General features: G+C 49.3%; 1 protein-coding gene across 1 annotated transcript in view; it reads right to left on the reverse strand.

Moving 5' to 3' along the window:
* LOC119101033 (organic cation transporter protein) overlaps positions 1-13272 on the reverse strand; it is a 40614-nt gene that overhangs the window by 13163 nt on the left and 14179 nt on the right. The window contains exons 3-7 of the mRNA XM_037224279.1: positions 10086-10228; positions 8771-8953; positions 5267-5370; positions 2669-2823; positions 590-758 (exon numbers count right to left, since the gene is read on the reverse strand). Of these exons, the coding sequence (XP_037080174.1) occupies positions 590-758; positions 2669-2823; positions 5267-5370; positions 8771-8953; positions 10086-10228 (754 nt within the window). The remainder of the gene's footprint in view (positions 1-589; positions 759-2668; positions 2824-5266; positions 5371-8770; positions 8954-10085; positions 10229-13272) is intronic.

The following is a 13272-nucleotide window of genomic DNA, read 5'->3' on the forward strand; positions in this document are numbered from 1 at the left end:
AATATTAGTGCCGTTCGGTGGGCGCGCCCCTCCGCCGATCGCTAGCATCGTTCATAACAGCATTGGATCGTGGTGGGTCTGAGGTCGGGCCGACATGCCGGAATAACGAAACGCCGCTGCCGCCTTTGTCGGCGAGGGCTGAGAAGAATGTGTGTTTCTTACGGAGTCGCACAACCCCGATCTCATAACCAGAGAAAGGGCGCAGTAAGTAAATTATCAAAGGCTTATGAAATACGTTTATAAGTCTTACAGGAGAAGTGGCCCATGTGACTATGTTAAATACAACACGGTCGGGCGTAATCTGAGCCATGCTTTTATATTATGGCCTACGAATTTGGTAAAATCGAGGAAGAAAATGAGCCTGCACACCTCAAATCCTCCTGAACTCTTGAGCGATTCCTAGGGCAGGTTTCAACTTCGAGCTCATCCAGCCGTGGGTCCAGGGCGATGAGCGCATCAAGCCGTGCGCACCGTGCGCACCGTACAGACCTATCTAAAAGTATGAAACGCCGTTTAAAGAAGAAACGTCCCAACTTTCTGTCTCCATCCGACGGATAATGGGTACCGCTGAAGTTGTGTCAAATCTTACCAGTAGTACACGAAGAACACCACCACCGGCACGCTGATGGCCAGCTGAAGGTGCTGCCAGTCGGTGACGGCAAAGGCGATGCCAGCCAGACTCATGAAGCCGAAGGAGAAGGGCAGTTGAAACAGCATGCCCATGATGATTCGCCACTTGCCACCTATCATCTCCATGCCTGAAACAAAACCAATATCGATCACCATTCACAAATATCGGGTAAATGGCCTGTGTGCATCGGTGGCCATTATCACTTTGTTTCACTTATGCTCTCAAGAAAGTGCACGGCGGCCAGGCGCGGACCGGACCACTGCATGCTATTTTTGTATCACATCATATTTCGCATTTCATCTGGAAGCTTTATTTTTTCACGTCAAGCCTGTGCCCAACGACCAAAAGAACTGACTTTGCCCGAAATGATCCTAAACGGAAGTACTAATTACATGCATATGCATTTCTATGCCACCATAAGCAAGGCAAACAAGCGGGGAAATATTTGAAATTCACTTTGTTTACTATTTCATACTATTGTGTTCAACTGGCCACTGGTGCATACTATCATGTTAGGTGACTCTCCCCATCCCCTCTACCATGATGAGGACCACTCCTGCCATCAGCACCACAATAGCATGCCGTACGCCTTACAGCTCACAAGGCACGTGACTTTATCTTTGGGCTGGGCACAATGTTGCAACGAATTGAGGTTGCAAATATGCGATGCTTCCCAAAGCCAAAGTGCCATTCGAACAGTCACTATGGTGAACGCCAGGGAAGAAATAAAAGCCATAGCATGACAGCTTGCTTGAATTCTCGCCATCATGACCCCATATCTGTGCATATTGCTCCCTAAATGTTACGTTTTAAGCTGTCATATCAGCAGCGTTGCGCAAACACTTTGTCCAACCATTGCACTGTCAACATTACATAGCCACCTACCGGAAAAAGTAAGGCAACTGAAAATGAATACTTTCGTAGTGGTGAGCTGAGAGAATTACAGTATTTTTTTGTTCGGGCGCCTACCTCAAATACAAATTCTGAGTTATTCAGAAGCACGTCAAAAAACTAATGGCATTAGCGACCAAGTCGGATGCGCCCGATCTATGAATCAAAGAACAAAACCGTGGTACGCTTCCTTTATGAACATACCGCGAAAATGACAAAAGAACGACTTTGTCGCACACTTACCGACCGCCCGAAAGAAAAACCAAAGAAGTGTAGTGAGAAAATAGCACGGTAATTTAAAAACTCGAGGACGCTTCATCACCCTCGAGCTGAAACAAATACGCCGTAAGGTAGCTAAAGGCTGGGAAGGCAGCCCGGCCGCCGCCGGTCTGGTGGCATGCCGCAAATCTCGGGAGCCGCATGGTCGCTCGTCAAGCTTTTTGACGAAACTGCATCTAGTGTTGAGTTTCTTATATGTATAGTTCACCCGTGAGGCACAGCGACGCTTTCATTGGGAGATATATGCATCCCTAAATTGTCCTGTTCTGTATGTGCGCGACCTTAGCCTACAACGAGACCCGTACAACGTACTTGCCAATTAATTGTGTCGCATGCAGGTTTCGTTCTTGCTTTCTGGAGTCCTTCCCAGAAAAGCGCACTACATAATTTCGATAATACATTTTCAAGGATGCATCACACTGTGTTTCTGCGATTATGTCTACTTATTTTGAGGATCTTGCATAGCATTTCTGATCCTGACTGGCATGCCGTAAACCTGCTGATGAAGTTACCAAAGGAGTCAAGCTAGAGACGAAAACCGTACATTCCCCTAGCCCAAACACATGTGGGCTACGGGAATCTGATAGCTTCCGATGGCGTGGCCCAAAAACTCAGGCTGCCAAGAGCGGGTCAACCTCCATACTGCCCCGGGCCCACCAGGAGTGGACACCGGTCTGACAGGCCAGAGGGTGCTGAGAGCCGGTCGACCTCCAGCCGGGCCGACCAGGAGTGGACGCTGGTTTGACAGGCCAGAGAGTGCTGTGAGCGGGTCGACCTCCACCCAGTGCCGACCAGGAGTGGACGCCGGTTTGACAGACCACCGGCTGCTGAAAGCGGCACCCACAGAGACCGTGTAGCAGCACTTACTGAACACGAAGATGGCCGTGTATTCGGCCACCACAGTCAGGGCCAGCAGGAAGCGCAGCACTATGTACACCATGACGGAGCCGGAAATAGAGACGACCAGAGCCAGCACGAACAGCACGACCAGCACCGCCAGAATGGTGGGACGGCGTCCGAACCTGCCGGCACAACACGCATTTCAGTCGCCCAGGTACACGGCACGGCGGGAGATAGCGTATTCCTCCCCTACCCTAGCGGAATACGGAATAATTTAAACCTCTCCTAACCCTACCGGAACACGAGATAATGTAACCCTCCCCTACCCTGCCGGAACAAATAATGTATCCCTTCCCTACCCTAACGGGACGGAAGAATGTATCCCTCCCCAAGCCCTACCGGAACACGGGATAATGTGTCCTTCCCCTACTCTACTGGGACACGGGATGGTGTATCCCTCCCTACCCTACCGAAACACGGGATTATGTATCCGACCCCCACCCCACCGGAACACGGGATACTATATACTTCCCATACCATTCCGGAGCACGGGGCAATATACACTTTCCATACCATTCCGGAGCACGGGGTAATGTATCCCTACCCTACACAACCGAAACACGGGATACTGTATCTCTCCCTATCTCCTACCGGAACAGGGGATGATGTATCCCTTCCCCAGGCTAGATCCGCCCCTGCTCCCCTCCCCCCCAAAAAAACAAACAAGAAGTCAGTACCTTCTGTATGGTCTGCTGGCAGACAGACTCATCCCACTCACCTCCAAATATAAATACCAATCATGCCCACCAACCTACGAGATTAAAATGCGAATCAAGTAAGAGGTGTACATGACAAACATCTCCAGAGGGCAGAATTTCGTCATCAAACACTTCTGTACTAGCTGCGTCAGGTCTGTCCCAAGGCTCTATATGGCAGCATTGGTATAGCATGGCAGCATTAGTATAGCCTTGCCAGGTAGCCTGGTAAGTCAGACACTCGAAAGGCTTAGAGATATCATTATTGAGCACCGCCATGAACCAAGAAAGCGGTTAACCGAGCGTTTAAGAGGGCAAAAATGACGGTAGAAATAAGTTCCGTGCTTCAAATTGTCTCCTTCATTCCCTGCGAATTGTTCACGCTTGGGCGCATATCAAGCATGTTTGGGCGGTTGGCGAATTAATCCAATGTATCATGAAACACGTACAAGCTTGCAGTCGGAGCATCTTGCAGAGAAATTGGTCAAAATTTTAAGCAGCAGATGGTACCTCCAAAGGCAATCTAAAAGGAGGGAAGAATAAAATGGTACCACACTCGTATGATACCAAGAAAAACGAAAGTAGCTAAACAAATATAAAGACCGGTACTTTTCTCGCAAAATTTTGTTATCAGCTGATTTGACTTGAAATTTGTTAATATAAGTGTTCAAATGGTGATATTCGTCTTGTAAGTTTAAATTAGAAGACATTTCTTGAACTTTTCACTCCAGCATTTCGGGAGTGATGCAATTTAGTGGTCAAGTTTCCCCGGGAAAAAAGAAATACGTGGAGTAAAAGTGTCTATCAGGCCTTGCTGTTGTTTGCGCCAGGCTCTGCTTTCGTGGTGTGGCGGTGAGACCAAAAAAATAGGGGATGCGTGAAAACCTTGCATTTGGCGCACAACTGTAGATTGTGATGCATTTTGTAAACAAACCAAACTGAATGCGTGCAAGCGGCTGGGGTCGCTGGGATTCTCGGGCTTGGAGGCACCTGGCGCCCTTGCTCTGTGGCACCCAGGTTCTGTGAAGCATCGTTTATGCTTGGTGGTTTCAAGTGAACTCGGTTTTGGATGACATCTGAAAACCTCAGGAAGGGAAATATGGGTTTGGCATGTGCGATTAGACACTGTCAGGCGGGAGTGAAAAATTCACATAACATATAGGGAAAAGGAGTGAAAATTCCTCCTCATAGGGGGTTGCTTTACCCCCAAAGTCGGCAATTCTAGGACACTGTGTATCCCTTACCAATTCTACCGGAACATGGCACTGCGAGTTAATGCGTCATGGGCTATCAGCGTGACTGTTTTGGGTTACGTCCAGGGGCCTACGCAGGGGGCGGCATAGGGGACACGTGTCCCCGGCCGACAAAAACGGCTCCAGTGGAGGGACCGATTATTATGGAGTCACGGTCGCTTTGGTGACCTTAAAAAGTCTCCTCGAAGAAGTCTGCACGTTTTCACGGGCATGTAGCTCAGCAACAGGAAAGGTATAGGTCTGAAGGGGGACAGGACTGTGAACTGCACCGAATGATCTGCACCATGCGCATGGCTGCGCAGCACCGCTTGGGCTCGGCGTGCTCTGGTCCAGGACGGGTCTGGCCGGGGCGGTTAGTCTCAGCAGGCGGCACCGCGTGCGGCCCAAACAGACCATTCCAGTGTTGCGAGGTGCTCGCCCCCAGTGGAACAGATGCGTGATTGGTCTGTAATGTGACCACGTGTGACCTGGTGGCGGTGTGTCGAGCAGGAAAAAGTAGCCTAGCGGCAAGCATGACGGTCAGAACCATGAGAGTGTGACCATGGCCACCAGAAGGCGCCGCCACTGGAGCGATCGCGCAGTTTGCAAACCTCAGCCAGTGACGTTATTGTTCTTACCTGTCGGACGCCATGCCTCCGAAGAACACTCCGACCAGGATGCCCGCCATGTAGGATGCCTTGATGGGTCCCAGAAGGTAGCTGTAGTCGCATACCAGGCTGAACTGGGAACAGTTCGACAAAGGGCGGTCAGCAGGTTTTACAGGGACCAATGCTATGGGACATATTCGTCCTGTTCCTGATTTGCAAGTGTATCACGATAAGGCTTTATTACTCAGACAACCGCCGCATGGCAAACACCTTTAACATCCAAAAACTGACTGGAAATCGCTCTTGGAAAGTATGTGGTTCAGGATTCGAGGCACCCGGCCATTCAGCGGCCGGCCGGCCAATTTTAGAACACCTCGATTTAAGGCTCCTTCCTTTTGAGAGAGGCCATTTAACTCTATTTACAAAAAGACACGGATATTTTCGTGAAAAAACTAACCCGCAGACGTGGTGTCAGTCGGAAGCCTGTTAGCCTTGTTGACGAGCCAAAAGTGCACGATAGTTCGGTTTAAGCTTATGCATTTGTTTACTGCGACCGAATAACTGTAGGTCGCATCCGACTCTATCACACGTGTCGTAAAGGGGCTCAACTCGTTTTTCTTCGCTCATTTTACTGCACCGAAGACGGACATATGTTGTTTTACTTCAGTGCTTGTTGCCGTCTGTATTAAGGCCCGACGCATCTTTCAAATGTTCCAACTGAGCCCACCTTTTTACTAACATAACCACGTCTAAAATGCTACTGGGATTCATTTCTGTTCTAATGCCGTGTTATGTGATTAACATATCTTGGGCATCTTTTGCACCTTCTTTGCACCTCCTTGAGCACCAAACTATTCAGACAGGAATCGAACCGCCTGCGAGTCTCATTTAGCTTTCAAACGGGGCACGCTTTAAACTGCCGACACTCTTTCGCACAGAAAATGCCCGGAAATATTGCTAAAAACGAAAACATCAACAGTACCGTTCCAAAAAACAAACTTCCGTCCCACCTATCAGACAAGAATTGAGTCGTCTATCATTAGCATTTCATTACCATTTCCAAGGGACTCATAGTGCATCAGAGTCCCATGTGACCGCGGCCAAATTCTCCTGGCTGATCCAGCGCCGAGTCCTGATGTAGTTTTACGCATTTCAGTCAGGATCAAATCGGACCAAAGGGCACTAGGCAGCTCCATGCACTTTCGCAGAAACCTTACGGCCAGAGGACCCTGAGCGTTCAGAGCAGTAGCTAAGTGGAGCCTATTGAAAAGACAGGGATTCCGGAGTTGCCTCAATTGCAGTTTTGACCCTTTCCAGCCCTTTGCCTTCACGCTGCACGACCCGAGACGAGTCATCCCATGGGCAGTCTGGACCCACCTGACCCTCGTCTTGGATTCCCCGGGCTTCGTTTTGGACTCCTTGCGACCCAGGTTCAAGATAAATGGCCCATGAGGTTTCGGGGGCTTAAGGGAGGGTCCCCCGTCTACGACAGGATCTCCATTCATGCTCTGAGCTGCCGGTGGGCCCCCGAGGAGCCAGTAAGGTTTATCAGCTGTCAGAGAGCTATTGGTGGCCAGGGACCGCTTTGGGACAGGCCACTGAGCGGATCGAGAGGCACGGAAATTAAGAGAGCCTTGGACGTTAACTCCGTGGACCCAGAGGGTCCCTGAGTTATTGAGGCGGCCCACGAACAACCAGAATAGCCTATGAGCAGGCAAAAGGTTTCTTGGGTCGAAGGGGCAGCCAAACGTGCCCTGAGCAGCTAACGCGACCCCGGGTGTCCAGGGGCTACAGCGTGTCGCACGAGTGCACAGCTGAATAACTCTAGCGATGAAACAGGACACTGAACGGGTCAGTGGGCCATGGGAAGCAGAGCGGAACCTCCTGAGCATCTAAAGAGAGAAATGTGTTACTGCCTCAATTTTTCTTCAGTTTCAGTTCCAAAGAAACTCTTTTGGAGCGTTTTTCATTTGGCATGGTTAATTTTCTTTGCGATGCATGAGCCGAAAAGGGCCGTCTCAAAGGTCAAACCCATATCAAAGGTTTCTAAATCCCCGAGCCCCACAGGGTCCCCAGCCATGCTGTTTTAGTTACTTCTTTTCATGGCTCTTCAAACAGTTGTTTACTTCTTTGTTGCCGAGCTTAGTTACACGCTTGAGCGCACAAATATAATCCAATCATTCTCCGAGTTGTCTATGCAGACGCTCTGGTGCAACTGATGCAAACAATCGCTGTAATGAATGAATTAGTATCATGATTACACTGCTGGCCTTTTGTCTATTTTGCTGTAAGGCGCGCATGTGGTTCAGGTTCAAATGAAGGCAGTGGCGGATGTCGCGCGTTGACAGCTAGCTATTGCGCTTGAATTTGTCAAGCACCATCTGCTTTCTGCAATCTGCCTTCCGACAACATTCAGTGTGTCCATATTGCTCAAAATATGCGACGTCCAAACCACAGGGACTTAGGTATTGTGAGTTCTTACGTGGTAAATAAGCGATTTTTGGTTATACCAGATACTAGGAGGTCCTGATGAACAGGCATTCTCAAGAAAATATATACATGCATACAGATGTGCATGCATCATAAGCCACGACTTTCCAGACGACAATTATCGTGACCAGAGTGAACGGCAAGCAAACATTAACGTTCAAAAGCCTGTGACATGTGAAAGGCCAAAAAATATGTCCTGAATCTGTGCTAACCGACGACAAAAATGTATAAAAATAGCAAAGCCCCCATATCGTAACAGCCGTTATGAAAGAGGGTTGATGTTCGCACGGCGAATTCCATGAGACGTTTAGTGGCTGATTTGGTCGGAAGTTATGCCTTTCAGCTATCAAGGAAAAAGTGATGCTTTGCGTCACGTTTAACCCAAAACCTGACCGGGTAACAGCTTTTGGTAAAACGTCATCGGATGTGTCAGATCTCACTTGATCAATGAAACCCCGAGATCTCCCCTGACCCCAACTGCGCGCCGGTAATGATGTTCCGGCAATGATTTTACCATACTTCCGACCATGGTCATGTTGCCCGCTACGCTGACGTAGCCTAACATGACGCGAGATTGCCCTGGCGTGCCAGAATACTGGTTTTATACAGATCGTGATTTTTCAGGAGATTCGCGTCGCTCGATGACAGAGTCGCATTAAGTTATCTGATTTAATGCGGGGCCACTGACCTACCTTCACCTAATACGTCAGAGATCGGTGATCCGTCTTGACTTAAGACGTCAGAGGTCAACAGATAGCTCAATCGAGCCTGGTGAAGCCCGCTGAATGAAGTGGAAACGGAATCCAGGATAACTTACTAAGCCTGCGCATCGCATATCTGGAACGATGAAGAAAACAGCCGATGCCTCGTGCAAGCCCTTTAGGATGACCTTATCCCTGTGACCTGTATACCATCTGTCCTGAGACTTCTCGCGACACCGGATGACCGGCGCCTGATGCCCATCAAGTCAAGTGCCGTGTTCTGGTGATAGCAGACGGGTTCATGGCAAATCCCCAGAGCACAGTGAATGCCCAGTCTTCTCACGTGTTCTTGAATGGTCCATTCGTAGAAGCTGTGGTCAAACTCCCAGCGGCCGTCGATCCGATAGAGCTTCGGGCAGGGCAGGGTGGAGTTGGTGCTCCGAGGCGGCAGGCTGTTCGGGTCCGGCGGCGCCGTCGAGTAGTTGAGAGCGTACACATGACACTTGTCCCACTGCTGGAAGCCGGACTGCCAGAGGAGAAAAATGAAAACTTGCATTTCTTCTCGTGGTCACCTGAATCACAGCGGCCGTTTGGTGCTTCTCGCATCAAACACCAGAGCTTTTACTTTGAAAGCAACAGGTCCTCGAAGCATTTGGTATCGAGCTTTATGGATCTCTAAGTGAACCCAGCGTACAATGTTGGGGTATTGGCAGTTGCACAAGGCATAGAGTTCCCACAAGTGGGAAACTTACTTTTTCCCCTCACAAATCAAGTGACAAATTATCTGGGTCTCAGCAGATGTCAATCAATGAGGACCATGACTAGCATTACTCGAAAAACACTGCTCTTTGGCCAACTGGCGCTATGCTCATTTTGCAACGACGACACAAATTCGCCCATGTAAATAACTAATTCATAAAGAAGCTAGATACTGACACCAATTTGACAGTTCTTTCTACTTATAATGAAGTGAAGACATCACCCAGCATTTCCGTTAAACTCCTTTTGGGTCTGCGTTGCGCAAACATAATGGTGCCGACGTCGGATCAGCATAAACACATTCGGGCACAGTGACACAAGCCAAAAACCTCAGCAGGCACGCGCAGTGTCGCACAGGTTGCCGAAGCAGGGGTAATAAAACGTGTACAAATCCATACAAATGTAAAACACTCCCTTTCCAAAAATTTCCGCGCACGTTCTGGGTGGCAAACACAATGGAGCGCTGCTCAAATGGACGGTGTATGCCAGTGTTCGTAGATAAATTTACGTGCAGCTTTATTTGCGTGAAGCTGAAAAAACATCGTCAGGCTTCGTTTACAACAGCAACAGGTGGGTGAGTTCAACAAAATGAACGTTCTCGCACTTCAGCGCATCTAAATAAACAAGCAAGCAGTTTAACTTCTGTATGTAAAGTGTAACGTAGCTAGGATTGGCAATAGTTCGTTTGTATCAAGTTGGTGTAAACTTATGCCCTTCAAATGTTTAAACGGTGGTGCAGCGCACACCTATGAATGAGCGGCACAGATTTTGAATCTCATCAAATAATCCCATCTCATAAAAGAGTTGCATCGTCCCGCCAGAGCTCCATGGTAGGGATGTAAGCCTCCTGTGACGTTTAGGTGGGCCAAGCCATCATCACCGCAGCCCTTCACACTCACAGAGTCGGCGACCCGCGGCGTGCTGTACTGTCTCCATTGCTCGACGGTCCAGTTGGAAAAGGCGGCGGGCCGCTTGCACCAGTGGTCAACGTTAGGAGGGGCGTGAAACACTACCACCAGCAGCTGCCAGGCCACCGGCACGCCTGCAATAAAACATCCAATGTATGAGGGTTACCGTTTTACACGCCATCATGCCTTGGGTCAAAAGGCGCCTGAACACCAGCACAACCGCAGCGGACCAAGTATGCTATCCCACCAGAATGGCTGGCAGTGAAAAAAGACCACCAGTGCACATAGCTATTTCACGTGCGCATATTTAAGGCCATCAACACGCAGGCAATATCCCATCATCGCACCTCACATGCGCTGTCATAACACTTGCACGTAAATTGCATGCATCACACGCGTGATACCAGATTACCACGCATGACATAAGTTACCAAAATACCGGCACACAAGAATACGCGACCGGTTTACATGCGATATGTCAGCATCAGGCATGCAGCTTACAATGAGTTCGCATGTCTTGGAGCACTCCAGCACACCTTTCACATTTGTACCAGCGGGACACGCGTTCATCGAGTCAACATGACACGCTCAGCCAGCAAACTACACGCCCTTCCCCTCTGAGGTATAGCCAACACTACCTCAACAAGTTACCACTCAATCTCAGTCATCTCAGCAGGCACTTAACAAACCACAAACATACCTTCAACAAATCTGCCAGTTAAAGGCGCCGCGTGAATTCTGCCTCGGCGCCGAATACGCGGGCCGACAAAAAATACGCGATCGGCTTAAACCAGTTTTTTTCTTACGCTTTGACTTCTTAAGACTGGGACTCGTCCACAAGTTGGCAAAAGATGATAAATGAGCATGTTTGTGAGAAAGAAAGGACCTTAGATTCTGATTGTTTGGTATTGGTTCGATCCTTACAGGATGCGGGGCTCGGAATATTAAGTGGCGCCAATATAACCGCTGTTCAGCGCTTTAAAGACGTTAGCAAGTACTTTCTGGCATATCTAAGGTAGATGCTCCGGAAGCTGACAGGTGAGCAGATTGAGGCTCGTGTCGATATTTTGGAGAAAAATGTCCTTACAGATAGGGAGGGTGAGCATCCGTGGATCGTACCGTCATCAGCCATGGATAATAATTCTACTATTACCACCAGAAGGCGAGGAAGAGATCCAACAGAGTGAGCCCACTGTGATTCGCCGTCTTCGGAAAAGTGAACCCCTTGTGATTCGCCGCCTTCAAAGGAGTGAACCCACTGTGATTCGCCGCCTTCGGAAAAGTGAACCCACTATGATTCGCCGCCTTCGAAGAAGTGAACCCACTGTGATTCGCCGTCTCCGGAAAAGTGAACCCCTTGTGATTCGCCGCCTTCAAAGGAGTGAACACACTATGATTCGCCGCCTTCGGAAAAGTGAACCCACTATGATTCGCCGCCTTCGAAGAAGTGAACCCACTGTGATTCGCCGTCTTCGGAAAAGTGAAACCACTATTATTCGCCATCTTCGAAGGAGTGAACCCAATGTGATTTGCCGCCTTCGAAGAAGTGAACTCACTGTGATTCGACGCCCTCGAAGAAGGCCGACTGAGATAGGTAGTCAATCGGGAAAGGTATTTCCAGGGCCTCGCACATTGCTATGCTGCATACGCATCAACGCATATAAGGATCTAACTCCTCGAAAGTGAAGAGGTGTGGATCTATCAATGTAATTGTGTGGGACAATTATGTTTAAATTATGCTGCAACGGCAATCGTCCTGTCGTTCTATTTTTTAGTTCTGGGCTGAGTTTCAATCCTGTTCACGCCTCGCAGTCTGGCTGCACAATCCGCTGTAGGTTCGGCGGTCCTCAGCTGTTGCGAACCACATGCGCCACGCTTGCATGCCTGCATACCTACATGCCTGCAAATGCATGCAGGCATCTACAGGCATTCAGAACCTGCAGCAGGTTATATGCCCATTCTACTAAGTGTGAACGGGCCTTTAGGACGATGCGTTTTTTTCAGAATAGCTGTGCAGCTCCCATGGGCCGCACCGGACACTACTCTGGGTTTGTTGTCCCTGGTTTGCCGTGCTTAAGTTGACCTGCTCACAAGGTCATAATGACCGTCATTCTTGTGCTGCCAGACGTGTCACGGCTCCGTGCCATAACTGCCACAGAGTTACACGTTGGTTTTGGCGACGCGCCCTACGCAGAGAGGCTTGGCGTACGCTGTTCGACAGCGTATTTCGTTGCCTGGCGGGACGCGAGAGGCGAGGCACGTCGTAGCGAAAAATGTTCAGGGCGGCTTGCCTGCAAAGAGGGGTGACAAGATGTGCGACTCTGCCGTCACGCTCATTACCTCCCAAGCGTGCCACCGAAGGGGATGCGCACCCTCGCCCGGTCCACCTGACGGCACCAGCCTCCCATCGCAGCGTACCATCGCCAGATCACCGTTGGGAATGATGACCTGGGTCAAGATATGTGACGCCGTCCCTGCGGACCGTCCTTGGACCTTCAACATCTTGAACAGGATGCATTCCGCACTTGATTTAAAAACTTCCGTTTTTTTGCCTTTTTAAAATCGTCCAACGCTAACATCGTGAGTTCATCAAACCCACTGGAAACTGAGATTGAGCAAAGTATATCTGTAGCTATGGAGTGTGTGACGTGACCGCATATGCTTTGAATAGTACGTTGAGTTTGTGCCGTGTGTTTGTACAACTGGGAAAATCTGCACGGCATATGTGTTTTTGTGATGCGGCCGTTGTAAGCTGTGAAGTGCGCCGCAAGTTAATATATAAGGCATAAGCACATCCATATATTTTTATTTTTAAAGATTTAATCTGGACCCTTTGAACGGAGTGCTTTCTGGGATCAGAGCTCACGCTAAGCAGTGCTTATGCTATGAGCCCCAACTTTTACCATCCGATCGCGCAATTCCAGGCAACGACATAATTTAGTAGCAAAAGCTTAACGCACCGCAATCCTCGGCACGGTCCGTCCTGCCCTGTGTGACGTCATCTGACCCTTAGCGCGACGGCTGTCAACGGCCGCAGCCCATACCTATTAAAGGCAAAAAACGAGCGCTAAGCGACTCGAACCCATCCCGCCACGGGTGAGTGGATCGGCAGGTAGGCGATGTGACCAACTGGGCACCGGGACGGACCTTGTATATATACATATATATATATATATAT

The sequence above is a fragment of the Pollicipes pollicipes genome, unplaced genomic scaffold (assembly GCF_011947565.3).
Source record: "Pollicipes pollicipes isolate AB1234 unplaced genomic scaffold, Ppol_2.1 Scaffold_4881;HRSCAF=5763_pilon_pilon_pilon, whole genome shotgun sequence".
Taxonomy (NCBI): Eukaryota; Metazoa; Arthropoda; class Thecostraca; order Pollicipedomorpha; family Pollicipedidae; genus Pollicipes; species Pollicipes pollicipes.